Below are 16,311 nucleotides of genomic sequence, written 5' to 3' on the forward strand. Positions count from 1 at the left end.
AAAACAACAGTAAATTTATTAAAAAAAAAAAAAAAAAAAAAAAATAGTTATATTTGAATGAATTGAATGTGTGTTGTTTTATGTTTTTATATTTGTTAAAATTGTTGTTGTTGTTATTTTTGATATCTCTTTTAGATTACTATTATTATTACTGATACTAATACTTATACTACTATCTAAAAACAATTTGTTGTTACTGATTGTTGTCTTTTACTATTGTTGTTGTTTGTTATTGTTGTTTATTTTTAAAAATAATGATAAAAATTAAAAAGAAAAAAATCTTTCTTTATAATTTTTATTAATAAAAAAAAGGATGAGACAAAATAAATAACTGTTATTACTGTTACTAATACTATTTATATATATTTATATTTTATTTATTTATAATAAAATCTATAAAAATAAAAACACATTTAAAAAAAAATAAAAAAACCTCAAATAGGTCATCGATATTTTTTTGGCACAAACTCTGTTCTCAATTGCCCAATAAATCTAAAAAAAAAAAAACTAACCACATGTTTGAACATTGAAATTTTTTTCATTGATCGTTTTTTGACTTCTTCCCCGCATTAATCAAATCTCAAGTTCTGAAGATCAACAGCAAATATCTTAACAAAAAAAACAGTTTTATATTAATATTTGTAAACTAAACAATTTTTGTTATTATATTTGTTTGTTTTTTTTAAAAATTCAATATAAATATAAATAATAAATAATATAATAACAAACAAAATTTATTTCTTTCAAAAAAAAAAAAAAAAAAACAAATTATAAACAAATGAATTAGAATACTAGCTTTAAAACTGTACAATACTGTTTTGTTTTTGGAATTATTGATGATGATGAATCATTTAACATCAAAAAAGATGATAAAGAGAATTATCAAAATCTAATCTACTACAATAGGTAAAAGATATTATTATAATCTATAAAGATCAGATATTACAATAATAATGAACTTTAATAATAATAGTAGGTTTGTTATTCAAAAATTTATTCTTATTTCTGTTATTTTCAAAAAATCAAACAAAATAGTATTTGAATTTAAATTTGTTTATTTTAACCATTAATCAATCATATATAATGTTATAATGAATGGTACAAAGGTAGATAACAGTCATGATATATTTGTTTGTTTGTTTTTTATAAGAAGTAGAGTATTTAGTAGTTAGTAGTAAAGTGTAGAGCAAACCAGCATGTTCAATTTACAATGTTGCTTGATCAAGCATTCTATTAAATCAAAAATACTCACATTTGTTTAACCCAACAATAATAAATGATTGTTTGTGTTTCACACCACAAATTAATTATTGTGGTTTATATAAAGATATTTTATTGTTCATAAACTTGTCATGTCGTCTGCCGATTCAAATTTATAAACAACAACAATATATTATACTGATCAATAAATATAATTGACAAGATAAACAAATAAATATATCGTCAGATAAAATGAAAAATAATAATAAAACACACCACCACACTCTTCAAATAAACATTTAAATCAATATATGTGTGTTTGTGGATATACAGAAAATTGTTTAAAAAAATAAACCACAACACAACACAACACATCAGTCAGACATTTATAACAACAATTAAGTAGATGAGTTTTAACAAGTTATGTAGTGTGAGTAAGATATTAGAATTGATTGTTGGTTGACTTTTCAATATTTGACGTGTTCACATACAATCATGTCATATTGTTAATATCTTTTCCCTTATGGAATTTACCTTAATCTCTATATTAGATAAACGGGTTGTTGTTGTCTATTTTGATTAGTCAATCGACAGAATATTCATTCATTCTCTTTTATTAAATATCATCTAATAAATAGTTTGTTGAATAAACATATGTTGCATATTAACGATCATTACGCTAAATTATTTACCTATTCAGGTTATTATTTAGGTTGTTATAAATATTGATCGATCTCTCTCACTCTCTTTCTCCCCCAAACTGACAAAACAATCAAACCAAATATGTTATTAAAAGAAGTTAGTATTTATTATTTATATTAATGGATGATTGATTGATTTGTTTGTTTGATCATATGATACATATAATCAAACAACAACAACAACAACAATCATCCACTACTGTTTAAATTCAAACAGTATCATTAAATCAATTAATCAATCAAACACCAACTCCACAGTTTGAAAAGATATATAAAATCATAACATCACTGGAATAATTGTAAGATATCAAACCAAAGATGTCTTTATTTTAAAAACTCTATGTTGGTTGGTTGTTTTAGTCTGAAGTTGATGGAGTACACTTACAAATTTAAATGAAGCAGTAGAATTAACACAGCATGATGTTGAGTTATCTATATTTTAAAATTGGTGATGATAATAAACAAACTAAAAACAATTGAGTGTATTGATAAATACAAATCTATTCAACAAATACATTTCCTATTCCAATTATAATGTGGATGTTTGTTACTACATACCAACCACTCTACCACTACGCTCCAACAACAATTAATTTAATTAAAAAATATCAAAATCCAGACTCCATTTACATCAACTATAAAAAGACTGGTTTCAATCAATGTATGTTCCATAAGTGGTATTTGTTTAAATAAATATACCTAAAAACAAATCTAAAACTTTAATTTACATTCTTTCTATTTATAAAAATATATAATCAAACAAACAATATATTTATTAAAATACTTTTACTATTTTTATTTCTTAAAAATGACATTTAAAATTCTAACTTTAATATTTATTTTCTTATCCTTGTCTTATTTCACTGAAGCTAAAACTGAAGATTATATTACAGGTAATTATTAAATTATTATTATTGTTTCCATTAAATCTATTATTAACAAACTTATTTTTCCGAATATCCATCACTTATTAGAATGTTCAAATTTACCAATCGAGACATGTGGTAAAGTAGCCAATTGTTGGCCATCCATAGGAAAAGATTGTTGCGGATCCACTGAATTCGAATGTATTAAGATGGCTCGTGATATTTGTAACTATACTTCGAATACAGTTACTTGGTGTTCAGAAGGTTCAAAGGGACGTTACTTTGAATACCAAACCAACAATATAAATTGTTTACCTGATGGAAATAAATATTTCCTTCCAAATAGTAAGAAAAAAATAATTATACTATTTTTTTTTCAAAAAACTTGTACTAATATTATCAATATAATATTATAGATAAGAAATGTTCAGATATTAAATGTCCAAGTGGATTCCAATGTAAAGATGTAAAACATAAGAGCAAGTGTCAATCTAAAACTTCATGTTGTAGTTTCAAGTCGAGATGTGTCTTGACAAACTTGATTGAGATATCCAATGATTTACAGACAGCCATCAACGGAACAGTCGCACCAACCACCACAAACAAACCAAGATTCAGTATTGAGCCAATTCAGAAAAAGAATGATACCAAAGTCGATAATAGCACTGTAGTTGCTACACCAACACCAACAGCAGCTCCAGTTAATGTTACTGCTGCTCCAACAAACTCAACCACAGATTCATCGGTTGCACCAACTACACCATCTCCTCTTTCTACCTCTGGTGTTTACCCAACCACTACAACAGGAAAGCCAGTCGGATCGACTACAGAGACAAGTCCAGCAGTTGTAACCACTGCCAAGCCAACAGTGGCACCTCTAACAACTGGATCAGCCGCACCCATCCCAGCAACTACTGGATCTTCAGCACCTATCCCAGCAACTACTGGATCTTCAGCACCCATCCCAGCAACTACTGGATCCTCAGTACCAGTAACAACCACTGGAACAACAGGTTCATCTGCACCGATCCCAGCAACTACAGGATCAACAGTTCCTACTCCTTTAACAACCACTGCAGCAGCAACAACAACTGCAACAACAACAACAACTGCAGCTGAACCAATTACCTCTACCACAGGAAGTGATGTTCCATATCCAACTACAGGATCTACAGTTCCCACTCCAGCCACCACTGGATCAGCAACCACAGGAAGTGAAGTCCCTTATCCAACAACAGGACCAGTTGAACCAGTTTCAACTACACTAAGTGTCACCACAGGAACAACCACATCAAAACCATCTGAACCAGAAGTACCACAAGAAGATACTCTACAATCTTGGTTTACTTCACCATCCGCTCATACTCCACAATTTGAAGATGTCGAATAAAGTAATAATAAAATAATTTAACAAATAAATAGATAAACATACATATATATTGATGATAGTTATAAATAAACTAAAATAATTCGAAACATAAAACAATAAAAATTAATATATCTTGAAAAAAAAGAAAACAATTTATTTTTTTATTAAAACATTATTTTATTAATATTAATCTTCAACATTTACATCATCATCTTCATCCATTTCATCTTCTCTTTTGAGCTTCTTTCTTCCTCTTTTGTTTGGAGTTGGGGTGACTACGTTTGGAGTTGGGATTGATCTTCTTTTTCTTCCTGGTGGGTCTGGTTTTCTGTCGTCTTCGTCTTCTTCATCGTCTTCATCGATCAGTGGCTTTGGTGTTGTTTTTGGATGTCCGTTTCTGCAAGCTTGACACTTGTATTGGTGGTTGGGATTGTCTTTGAACTTCTCGAGATTCGACACTGACATTCCGTCGCACTGAGAGTGTGTCCAACGGTCACAGTATCCGCATTGAATGGTTGGACTTTTCTCGTGTGGTTTGATCACCTTGCGACACACCGAGCAGTACTTGCGTTCGGCAACAAGCACGTTGCATTGCTCGCACTCTGTGTAGTGTCCGCGCCAAGCACTGTTGGCTTGTGGTCCAGGTGTGCGAGTTCCACAATGGATACAGAAAACACAGGTACTACAACGCCAGCCACCTGTTGGTGGACGCTCCAACGGTGGATTCAAACAGAACGTATGATAACCACGGTCACAAACATCGCAAAACAACATCTTGTCTTCATTGGTGGTATCTTTACAGGCTTCACATACTTTACAGTCGGTACACTTCCAGGTGTTTAGCTTCTTGATGGTTTCAATCGCAAGTGTCTGCAAGTTGATGCACTTACCGTGGAAACTACGGAGACAGCCAACACACTGGAGTAGTTGGTCACGATTGTCAGTGTGAGAGCAAACCTCACAGGTGGAAATAGTTGTTGATTTCTTGAGTTCTGCTGGTACGACAACGCCGCCGGCAGCTGTTGGCTGTAGTGCTGGCGTTGGCTGTATCTGTGCGGCGGCGACTGTTGGCGGCTGCAGCAGAGTGGCGCCTGTAACGACAGCGGGTTCTTCTGGGTCGGGAATAGTGCTGATATCAATAGGTGGGAAATTCTCGGCGACCTCTTTGATCTTCCTGTTGTACTCGACGATCTCGACTTCGTAACGTCGCTTGTCGTCTTGCGACTTTTCAAAGTATGGTGCTTTCTCCTCTTCGTTCATCGCTTTCCACTTGTTACCGAGCAACTTTGATATCTCTGACAACGACATATCCGGTTGATTCTTCTTTTCGATCTCACGATTCTCGTTGAGATAGTGGAAGAACGGTGTAACCGCCGATTTGATCTTTGGAATCTCTGCTTTCTTCTCTTCGATCAATCTATCACGTTCCCTACGTGCAATCTCATACTTTGCTGCTTCTTTCTGTTGATTCTGCTGTATCTTTGCCAGTTGAACCTGTAACGCTTGAATATCATGTTGTTTCTGAAGAAACAGTGATCTTGTAGTAGCCAACTTTTGAGCGTGATTTGTCAATGACTTTTTCTCCTGTGGAGTCATAGTGCTCCATGTATCCGATACATTAATATACCAACTTCCAATAACCTGTATTGTCTTTGTATGTGGATCAAACTAATAACAAACAACAAAAACAACAACAACAACAAAAATAGTTAGTTAAAGTAACTAAAACAACAATCTAATAAACACTTACATAATATGGGAAACGTTCTTGTCGCTCCAAGAGGAACCAAAGGTTGAAATCGGAAGCTTCTTTCTCACGTTGTCTCTTTTGCTCTGGTGTAAGTGGTCCACTTTGCATCGGTAGTGGACCGGTTAAGATTGGTTGTGGACCAGTAACCATTGGTTGTTGTTGTTGTTGTGGTTGATGTGTCATAACACCATTGTTGTTGTTTGTTACATTGGTTGTCGATGACGTAGATGTTGTAGAACCAGATGATTGTTGTTGTGCTTGTTGCTGTTGCTGCTGTTGAATCTGTGATTGAATTTGTTGTTGTATGATATGTTGTTGATGTTGTTGTTGCATCTTTTGTATCTGTTGCATCTGCTGCATCTGTTGTAGTCCCTGTTGGTATGCACGTCTCGTCGTCATAGAGGTGGGCATCATCATCGGCAGATTCTCAACGACCATCTGCTTGGTTGCGACAACAGGACATGTGTGACCCTTCTTTAGTTGACCGCATTTCGAACAAAAGTAAGTTCCACTAACAACATCGTTGTCCGCCATCATTGAAAATAAATGTCGGTTTTCTTTAGCTCTTACAAAACTTTTAATTTATTACTATATTCACTCTATTAGAAATGTATGTATATAATATTATTGAACTATGACAAATCGAAACGTCTTAAGAAAGGATATTCTTTTAATTAATTTAAAAGATATATTTTTAAAAAATAAAATGAAAAAAAAAAAAAAACAGAATTCTTCCAAAAATTTAAATTTTTAAAAATTATTCCGTTAAGAATTTTTTTTTTTTTAAAATATAAAAAATTTTTTCTTTGCAAATAATTCTATTCTTAAATGCGAGTCAGTAAGAGAAATAATACTATGTAAATCTGTCATAGTATTATTTCTCATAGTTTTTTTATTCACAATTAGTTTCATTCTTAAGATTTTTAGAAAGAATCAACAAACCCCTTCCACCACTTAATCAACCACCACTCCAACTTTCCCTCCACATCTATACCAGCCAGTGCTGGTGAATCAAATGAATTAAATTCAGGAAGGTGATGACTTGAATGCAATTATAATAAATATACACATAAATCCAAAAAAATAATAAAATATTTTGTATCAAATCATGACATAAAAAGTTATAATATTAATAACAATTTATTAAAAATAGTATCAAATATGCATAAAACGTTAAAATGTTTTCGAATTGGATTTGGTGAAAGGAAGTTGAAGAAAATGATGCTGCAGAGAACACTGTCTCGGTTAATCTAGTCACCGAGGATAGTTCGTGGCCTCGAAGAAAAAAAAATCAAATGGGTTATCAGTACAAACCTCTGCTTCCAGGGTATTTACTACCCTCATACATATCTATCATTGGACATCATTATTTGTATGGTTGACAGTTCCAGCGAACATCTATCAATAGTTCAAAAGAACCTTGATAAATCGATAACGGAATCTACACATATGTTTTTACAAATTTTGAAGAGTTGTATTTAGATGTATTTTTCTAGTCACTCGAAATATATCCAAAGTGTGTAGATTCCGTTATCGATTTATCAAGGTTCTTTTGAACTATTGATAGATGTGTGTTGTCGAATTCAAAGTAAAAGTTGTTCTATCAACTAGAAAATAATCAAATATTATTTCACTGTTCTTACCGTTGGGTGTTGACTAAAAATTAGATAAAAAGATAAGAATAAAATTTAATTAAAGTAATAGTATAATTTTATACTATTGTTTTTATTATGTTTTTTTTTAAATCAATTTCTTTTGTTTTAATCTTGTTAGGGCAGCTTGTCTAGTCTCTTTAATACGAACAATGTCATCGATAATATTGTTCTTTGTGAGACATCTATTGAATGCAGTGTCGGTTGGATTCAATATTAAACAAAAAGTTGGTGAAATGTCGGCTTCGTAACTACTTGTTCTATAGATGTCAAAGATTGCATAAAGATAACGATTCAAATTCAAGTAATCTACTAAATTACGTAATGTTGAACCATCTACATATGGATCCTATATTTATAAATAATAATAATAATAATGATGATGATATTGTTAGAAACAATGGTTGTTCAATAAAGATTGAAAAATGGTAATGAAACTCTTACAGAAATATCATAGAGCTCGGCAAAACTATACTCCAAAGTCCAATTGGTAAAACTAAAGAGATTGGAAATATAGATATCGGTATAATAGGTGTCGTATGATACAATGTTTTGATTGTCATCGAAATAGAATTGCTTGAACGATGGATTGTTTTCGTACAATGGTGAAATAGCTGATCCAATGAACAATGGGAAGTATGGATTACTCGAGTTGTACGAAGATATGTTTGATTGATCCAATGAATCTGATGTCGATGACGATGAAGATGAATCCGAAGTATTTGTATTCTGAACGTATTGTGGGGATCTGAATTCATCTCTATGAATATGACCAAAGAATCCACCTTTAATAACATCATTATACTAGAATATTTAAAGAGTAAAAAGTTAATAAATATTGTGTTGTTGAAATGTGTAGATCTAGTAATAAAAATAACGGTGGTGGTGATCTAATTACATTTGACATTAAATTATAGAAATTAACAATATAACTGTTACTCCATTGCTCTTGTTGATAGAACGGATCCAATCCTGGGTAGATGTGACCGATGATGTAGACGGATTGGTTGTTCTCCTGTGCCATGGCGAGTTGTGTTTCCAGCCATTGGAATTGACCGCATGGATCTTGGTAGAGTGTCTTTTGCTTGGTCGAGTAGAGTACGGTGTTCAATGAGAGTACGACAAGACCGGGTGTCGGTGAGATTGCGAATGCTCCCATCTTCAAAAAGGTTGGCATCTGTTCGACTGGGATCCACTGATTCCACACCTGCGAGAGGAATTGAAGGTTGTTATCACTGCAGGTTACATTGTAGTCTGGGAAGACATCGTTGTTACCGATCGATGGAATGATAGTTGTTCCTGGGTAGGTCGCTGCCATGTACTTGGCAAATGTAATTTGCGATTCCTCCCAAAAGTTGTATGGCAACGAATGACCTGCACTATCACCCGTATAAATGATAAAAGTTGGATCTGGATTCACTGATAACATAGCATTTAATCTGAACCAAAAGCAATGATGAGTAATGAATTGAACTAACTAGTTAGTCTCCACATTGAATCAACCAAATCTCTCTAAATATTATCATCATCATGATATTATTACTTACGTTGAGTTGAATAGTTCCATATTGGTATCACATCCGTATCTACCAAATAAACCATCGTGTGGAATTGTTTCAATGTATGGTTCACCATGATCATCTCCTTCATGATGTATGATTGCCTGAACAGCCGGAGAATTATATCTATAGATAGTAGATATGCTATTAATTGCCTGTTTCTCTCTATTGGTGTTGTTTTTGAAACATTTTTAATAATAAATATCTGTACTTACAAATCTAAACTAAGACAACGAGTAGTCGAATTATTATCGATACTGTTCACCAATGAACTGTAATGAACATCGGAGAGGTGTATAAATGTAAGTGGCTGTGCTGTGGTTACCAGCGATACATTATCTAGACTACCACTAAATATAAAAAATAGAATCGATAGTAAAAACAATATATGATTATACATGATTTTGTACTATTACAACAACCACCACTAAATAAACTTTTTTTTTTTTATATCTAATTTAAAAAAATCTAACTAGTTTTAAAACAAAAATAAAGAAAAAAAATAAATAAAATAAAGAAGTCGATTTGCTTGATCGATAAAAATAATTATAATTAAAAATAATTAAAAAAAAAAACAACAAAACAAAACGAAAATACATGTGTATCCAAACCAGTCTATAAGACACTTGGTAAAAAAAATCTATCACACCCACCTCATCTTAACAAATTTGTTTTTGACTTTTCTTTTTGCTGGTATTGTGCTAAAAAATCAAAAATGACGTCAAGTTTTAAAATCCAGGCATGGAAAAGCAAGAAAAAACCCTTACAAACTGAAAATGTTTCTGGCAATTTGAATGTTTGTTTTTCAAAAAAAAAGATCTAAATGTTGGATTAATTGATCGCCGACCACCTAACAAATTAATTTACAAACATTCCAATCAATTTCATCAAATTGAATTGTAAAAATTTCAACCTAACAATTGTTAAATTTATTTTAGTATATTATAATGTTTTTTTATTTTTATTTTTTTATTTTTAAGTTTTTATGAATATTTATTGAAATAACCTTGATTGTTACGATCACCATAGAGTGCTTTGAGACGAGCGGATCGCTTGTTCTCATAGTTGATCTGGGTGTTGAGTTTGGCGGCGAGTGCATCGATACCCTGTGTGATGGTTTCGTATTTCTGTTTGATGGCAGCGAGTAGTTTACGCTCGCGAACGCCACGGTTGTCGAGGAATTTCACTAGGTCGTCCACCTCCTGTCGGCTGTTGTAGTAGCACCATTCGCCTTGCGCTGCCAACTCAATATACAGTCGGCCGGGCAGCTGTGACCAATACCAATATTTATTGTAATCGCGATCGGTTCCCAGCCATTCTAGACGCGTCGAACACTTGTCCAGCTGTTGGTCGAGGTTTGCCTCTTGCTTGTGAATCTTGCCCAGTTCCGCTTCCTTCACCTTGGCTTTGGTGGCGGCGGCATTTGCTGCCTTTCGGTTGGTGGCGGCAGTATTGGCAGCGCTAGCACTAGAGGAATCGTCGTCCTTCTTGATCTTTCTTTCCTCGAGCAACAAACCTCTCTTCTCTTGACGGATCTCTCCGGCCAGCCCAGAGATTTCATCGATATACTTTCTGATCTTTTCAGAGCTGATTGCCTGATTGACAATGTACGCCAAGATATGTATTCTCTCATCGATTGACAATCTATAGTAATATCTCTTTTTCAAAACCTTTGAAATCTGCTCTGGACTCTTACTTGTAATAATAAAGTCTGATTCATCTTCATAGTCTTCGTCACTTCCTTCTTCTTCATCATCTCCTTCTTCCTCCTCTTCATCACCGTTTTGTTCTTCTTGATCACCTTCACCTTCTTCTTCTTCTCCCTCACCTTCTTCATTCTCCTCATTGTTGTTTTTATCTGTCATTTCTGTATCTTTACTTGCTGCTGCTGCTGCTGCTGTTGTTGTAGTAGTTGTTGTTATAGTTGTAGTTGTTGGACTTGTCTTATTCTTATTATTGTTATTGTTATCATCTTCATTATCTTCTTCAACTTCATTCGCAAGAAACATCATCTTGTTGTTTTGTTCCTCGAGTTGTTTCTTTCGATCTTCTTTCCTGAGTTGCTCTTCCTCCAGTCTGATTATCTCATTCGAGAAATAAGCTTTCATTACGGTGAGCCAGTTGCGCTCGTTGAGCATCTTGTTGTTGAATGTCTTCTTGGCGGCGTTGCTGTAGATCGGCAAGTCAAAGACTACACGCATCACACGAATGTGTGTTTCCACAATGAGTCGGTTGTCACTGGTGCTCTGCAACGCCTGTTCAAACTCGTTCATCGTGTAGGGCGACAGTTGCAACACCTTTTCAAACTGCGTAACAAAGTGCCAGATCATCAGGAGATCACCAAACAACTTGGTCGAACAAATGAAATGGCAAGACGGCACCGGTTTCTCCACCTTTTCCTCCGGTTTGTCCTGTGAACGATCGACCTCTGTATCCTCCATCGGGTACTTTGGTTTGGCACGCTGACGCTTCACCACTTCATCGCCAGAGCTATCGTCGTTGCCCTCGGCATCGCTACCTTCAATCCTATCGGCTTTTCTCTTCAAACTCAGATCCTGTTTGATGTGTGACGGAATCGGAACAACAATGTTATTCTTTGCCTCAACGGCTTCATCCAACAACCAATATCCTTGCTTTGTTTTCTTTGAAACCAATTTAATTGTATCTTTAATCATAGGTTTATAAATAGGTGGTATTCTCCTTCTACATTAAACATAACAATACATTAACATTCAAACACTGAATTAGTATCGCAAAACAACAATAGCAATAACAATTGTATTATTAAACAACTTACATAATATCTTTAATATGAACAGTTAACTTTTTAGTTCCTTTTCCTTCGACTAGAATCAAGTATTTCGTCTTTGATTCATCTATTGATGAACTACTTGTATATGATGAATCACTATCGCTTTCACTATCACTATATTTCGATGATGATGATGATGTTGTCGATGTTCCATTTTCTTTCTTTGTATTTCCATTTGTTGTCGATGATGATGATGAAGTAGTAGTAGTTGTTGTAGTGGTAGTTGTTGTATTATTATTTTTATCCTTTGATTCTTTATCTTTACTCTTCTCTTTCTCTTTCTCTTTCTCTTTCTCATTATCCTTATTACTGTCTTTATCTTTCTCTTTATCTGTAGATTTATCTTTATGTTTGTTGTCGGTATTATTATCTTTATTATCTTTATCATTTTTCTTTTTATCTTTATGTTCAGTGTCACTGCTTGAATCTGAATAGGATGACGATGAAGTGTATGAAGATGACGATGAATAGGATGATGAAGAGGTATCACTATCTTCATCTGTGATGACCTCCAATATTCTTCCAGTGTATTTAGTATTCTCTGCTTTGAATGTTACTTGCTCACCAACAAAGTAATGCTCATTCAAATAATCATAAATCGAATCTCTTAGATCATCTAATGTTGATTCCTCTATACAAATATAAAAATGATATTAGTTATTTCATTATATTCATCATCATCACCATCATCATCATTATCTAATATCCATATATATACATACTATATTGAATTAACTTTAAGAAATGTGGGTATAGGACATCAGAGAATTTAGCAACCTTGTCAAATGCTTTCTTCTCAGAGAGCAACGCTTCCTCATAGGTAAGATTAGATTTATTTGTAATTGAACATGTCCATTTTCTTTGTCTGTATGATTCTAAACAATCGATATAATCTCTAAACAAATAATAATAATAATAATTGTAATTGTAATTGATAAATATATATTAATAATTAAATCAAAATGATATAAATTCTAAAAAAATAGATAATATCATACGGATATGTCTTAAAGAGTTCACCAGTGAATCTAATCATAAAATACTCTCTATTTGGCTTTCCTTTGGTTTTACCCAATTCATGGTGTTCTTTACCTAGCAATGGCATATCTCTCTATCTCTTTTATAGCTGTTTATCTTTTATCTATCTGTTTATCTATCTTTCTATCTATCTTTTAAATTATTTAATTTAATGAAATTTTATTTTTGACTATTTTAAAGATATTGTTTATATTAAAGTTGAGTAATAAACGATGATCAGTGAACAAACAAAAAATAAACAATTGTTAGACAGTAGTTGTTGTTGTTGTTTGTTATTGGAAAAAAAAACAAAAAAATTCCACACTACACTGTATTTGGCTGTTGTATGTAAAAGGTTGTGGTTGTCGAACAAAAGCCAGGTGGATCCGTGGTTGCTGCCGATCATTTTCAAATTCAGCAGTCCCAACAACAGAGAAGAAATACTTCACCATTTTCAATTTTTGAATTTCCAAAAAAACTTTGTTTTTAGGAGGGAATTAATTTTGTTTTCATCATCATTTCATTGCCTATTGTAATAAAACATTTAAAGATGCTATTTATTTGTATTTTTACATTATATATATACACAACATAAAATGACTCATTCACTTTTTTTAATATTATAATTTGTCTTATAATAGTAATAATTGCAAACAAAAGTGTTGTTATCATTTCATTCATTATTTTGAAAGATGAACAACATCTTTTATAAAACAATTATCGATAACATAGATAATAATAAAAAACATTTGTTTGCTGATGTGGTTTTAAAAACACCATAACTAAATTTACTCTAGAGTGTTAAAATTATAATCTCTTTCTTAAAACATGTATGTTGATTCAACACCTGATTTTTTTTTGTTTGTTTGTTTTGACCAAACCAAACCACACATGTGATATTGTTTATAAACTTTCTTTATATTATATTAAGTATAATGGTCCAACATCATCATTATGATAATGATTTTTTTTTTTCTAATCTAATTAAATAATAATAATGTTTATCTGGTAAAATAAGTAAAGAGTAACAAAAACAAAAAAAAAAGTCAAAGTATTTTAATCTTTGTTGATTAACACTCACGTCACAATTAATTAATGATCTTAAGGTACAAAAAAAAACAAAATTTTTGCAAAATAATAACCGCACAATTTACTTGTTGTAAGATTTGAATGTTGTGTGTTTTTCATAACAAACAAATCCAATAGAAAAAGGAAAAAGAAAATTAAGTTTTAGTTTTAGGTTTTTAGATTTTTTTTTTTGGGTCAAACATAATAATGATTTATATAAATTAATAAAAAGAAAAGCAACAACAAACATAAAGAGACATTCATTATAATAATATTGTTTATTATCTATTTTAAAATATATATCCTTTAAAGAAGAAGAAAGAAGTTTAAAATCAAAAAAAAAAAACAATTTCAAAAGAAAAAGAGAAAAACATCTAACAATATTGTAACAAACTATTGTTTTGTTACAGACAAAGAGAGAGAGACACAGAGAATGATTGATATAAATACTCAACTAAAAGGTAAATAATAATAATAATACTGTCTTAATATCATTTTTTAAAAGAAAGAAAGAAAGTTTTTAATGTTTAAATCGTTTCAATAGATATTTATATATTTGAAAGGGCAATGAATGAAACCATAGACTATCTGACGAAGCAGAGGAGGCGATATTCTAGGCTATGTTGGTTGTTTTTCATGACTACTATGTTTTCACTGCTTTGGTCAATGTCAAAGAGCAAACTACCTACGGTATGATATAGATGATGATGGTGTTTACTTGACATCAAGTTAGATTAGATGTTACTTAACTATATAGACTGACAACTAACAATATGACATTCATAATTAATAGATACCATTATATAAACTTTATTTATTTATTTTTATTCCACCATTAATATCAATCGTTTTCTTAATATGGTCAGCCATTATGTATTTCAGTTTGGATGATCCTTCAATGTAAATTATCACAAAACAAACCAATATCATTCAAAACATTGCTAACAAGATATTAATGTTCAATCAATATTATGTAGTTTTACAAAAAGATGTAATCAAACTCTATCGATATTCAATATTTATTTTTGTGTCAACAAGAAGAAGATCATGTTACTTCCCAAGTTGGTACCAACCGTCATTCCAAAGTCGACAAACAACAACAATCAAGTCTCATTACCAAAGACAACAATCAATAACATCGGTGTAGATACACCCAATCCATCAAATAATCATAATAATTATAATAATAATAACAACAGCAGCAGTAATCATAATAATCATAATCATAATAATAATTACTATCAAAAAGAAATAAGCCAATCACCGGCATCAAAATATATTACACAGATATCGTCGAGTGCAACAACAGCATCGACAACAACACCGATTCATTGTACGAACAATGATAATCATCACTTCAGTGGTAGCAACAATCTCTTTAGTAGTAACAACAACTACCAAAATGTAAATCTACCAAGGCAGAGAAAGAGTCTATCATCCACTGTATCACAGTCATCCACACCCATTTTATCATCATCATAATGAACAGCAACAAAAACTAAACAGTGTAATAATAACTAAATATATAATATCTTTCTAACAAAACACATCATTACGCAATAAATAATTGCTAATTAATAGTTGTTTTTTTTTTTTTTTTTATGATCATAATGGTGAACCAAAAGTCAAAAGAATACAATAAATTAAATGACTTTCATAATGATTATCATAAAAAAACGGTCATAAAAGTGGTTTTTATTTTGGGTTTTTGTAAATTTGGACATTTTTTTTTAATGTTTATCAAGATTTTTTTTAAAAAACTTAACTGACATTTTAGTACAATTTAAAAATAAATTGATTATTTTAGATTGTTGTATTTTAATATATAAGATCAATTAAATAAGAGATATAAATAGAAAGTAGAAATGGATTCAACTGATTATAATTTAATTGTAAAGATTAATTAAGAATATCCAAGATATATTTAGATCAAAAAATGAACTGACACTTTAAATATTGTTTTTTTTAATTTCTTATCATATAAAAAAGTTAGTTTTACCAAATGGAAATAGAGTAAAAGTAGAGATTAGTGATCAGATTACATTCCAACAATTAAAGACATTGGTTAGCCAATCTTATAAGGCGGGTGCATTCACAGTTTCAATGTCGGCTGACAAGAACGATCAATCAAAGCAATTGAAGGCAGTCAACTGGACAAAGGTTCTCACTATCGATGCCTTCAAAAAGATGCATCCATTAGGTTTGGTTTCAAACAGTGAAGTGGAGTTCAATGATGGTACTGACGGACTCATTGTTAAATTCTATGTTCATGCCGCTTAAATTAAACATATTAAGAAGAATATAACCAACATAATTG

At 31.6% G+C, this 16,311-nt stretch overlaps 6 protein-coding genes across 6 annotated transcripts; 2 read left to right on the forward strand and 4 right to left on the reverse strand.

Moving 5' to 3' along the window:
• Positions 1-381: 381 nt before the first annotated feature.
• PPL_09494 (uncharacterized protein) lies at positions 382-2,573 on the reverse strand (the record flags this gene model as incomplete). The annotated part of the gene is made up of 5 exons (XM_020580288.1): positions 382-393; positions 469-492; positions 2,287-2,333; positions 2,460-2,478; positions 2,532-2,573. The coding sequence occupies 5 exons, from the start codon at positions 2,571-2,573 to the stop codon at positions 382-384; spliced, it is 144 nt and encodes a 47-aa protein (XP_020428875.1).
• Positions 2,574-2,709: 136 nt separating this feature from the next.
• Positions 2,710-4,157, forward strand: cotE (spore coat protein; the record flags this gene model as incomplete). Its single annotated transcript, XM_020580289.1, has 3 exons — positions 2,710-2,794; positions 2,876-3,112; positions 3,184-4,157. The coding sequence occupies 3 exons, from the start codon at positions 2,710-2,712 to the stop codon at positions 4,155-4,157; spliced, it is 1,296 nt and encodes a 431-aa protein (XP_020428876.1).
• Positions 4,158-4,322: 165 nt separating this feature from the next.
• Positions 4,323-6,219, reverse strand: PPL_09496 (PHD zinc finger-containing protein; the record flags this gene model as incomplete). The annotated part of the gene is made up of 2 exons (XM_020580290.1): positions 4,323-5,804; positions 5,887-6,219. 2 exons carry the CDS (start codon positions 6,217-6,219, stop codon positions 4,323-4,325), a joined length of 1,815 nt encoding a protein of 604 aa, XP_020428877.1.
• Positions 6,220-7,626: 1,407 nt separating this feature from the next.
• On the reverse strand, positions 7,627-11,370 carry sgmD (putative sphingomyelinase; the record flags this gene model as incomplete). The annotated part of the gene is made up of 9 exons (XM_020580291.1): positions 7,627-7,887; positions 7,983-8,342; positions 8,437-8,977; positions 9,086-9,262; positions 9,313-9,447; positions 9,777-9,798; positions 10,104-10,203; positions 10,498-10,558; positions 10,667-11,370. 9 exons carry the CDS (start codon positions 11,368-11,370, stop codon positions 7,627-7,629), a joined length of 2,361 nt encoding a protein of 786 aa, XP_020428878.1.
• A 520-nt stretch (positions 11,371-11,890) lies between these two features.
• PPL_09498 (DDT domain-containing protein) lies at positions 11,891-13,014 on the reverse strand (the record flags this gene model as incomplete). The annotated part of the gene is made up of 3 exons (XM_020580292.1): positions 11,891-12,540; positions 12,632-12,804; positions 12,908-13,014. 3 exons carry the CDS (start codon positions 13,012-13,014, stop codon positions 11,891-11,893), a joined length of 930 nt encoding a protein of 309 aa, XP_020428879.1.
• A 1,625-nt stretch (positions 13,015-14,639) lies between these two features.
• On the forward strand, positions 14,640-16,274 carry PPL_09499 (uncharacterized protein; the record flags this gene model as incomplete). The annotated part of the gene is made up of 4 exons (XM_020580293.1): positions 14,640-14,684; positions 14,788-14,894; positions 14,972-15,398; positions 15,984-16,274. 4 exons carry the CDS (start codon positions 14,640-14,642, stop codon positions 16,272-16,274), a joined length of 870 nt encoding a protein of 289 aa, XP_020428880.1.
• Positions 16,275-16,311: the final 37 nt, after the last annotated feature.

The sequence above is a fragment of the Heterostelium album genome (assembly GCF_000004825.1).
Source record: "Heterostelium album PN500 unplaced genomic scaffold PPL_scaffold11, whole genome shotgun sequence".
Lineage (NCBI taxonomy): Eukaryota > Evosea > Eumycetozoa > Acytosteliales > Acytosteliaceae > Heterostelium > Heterostelium album.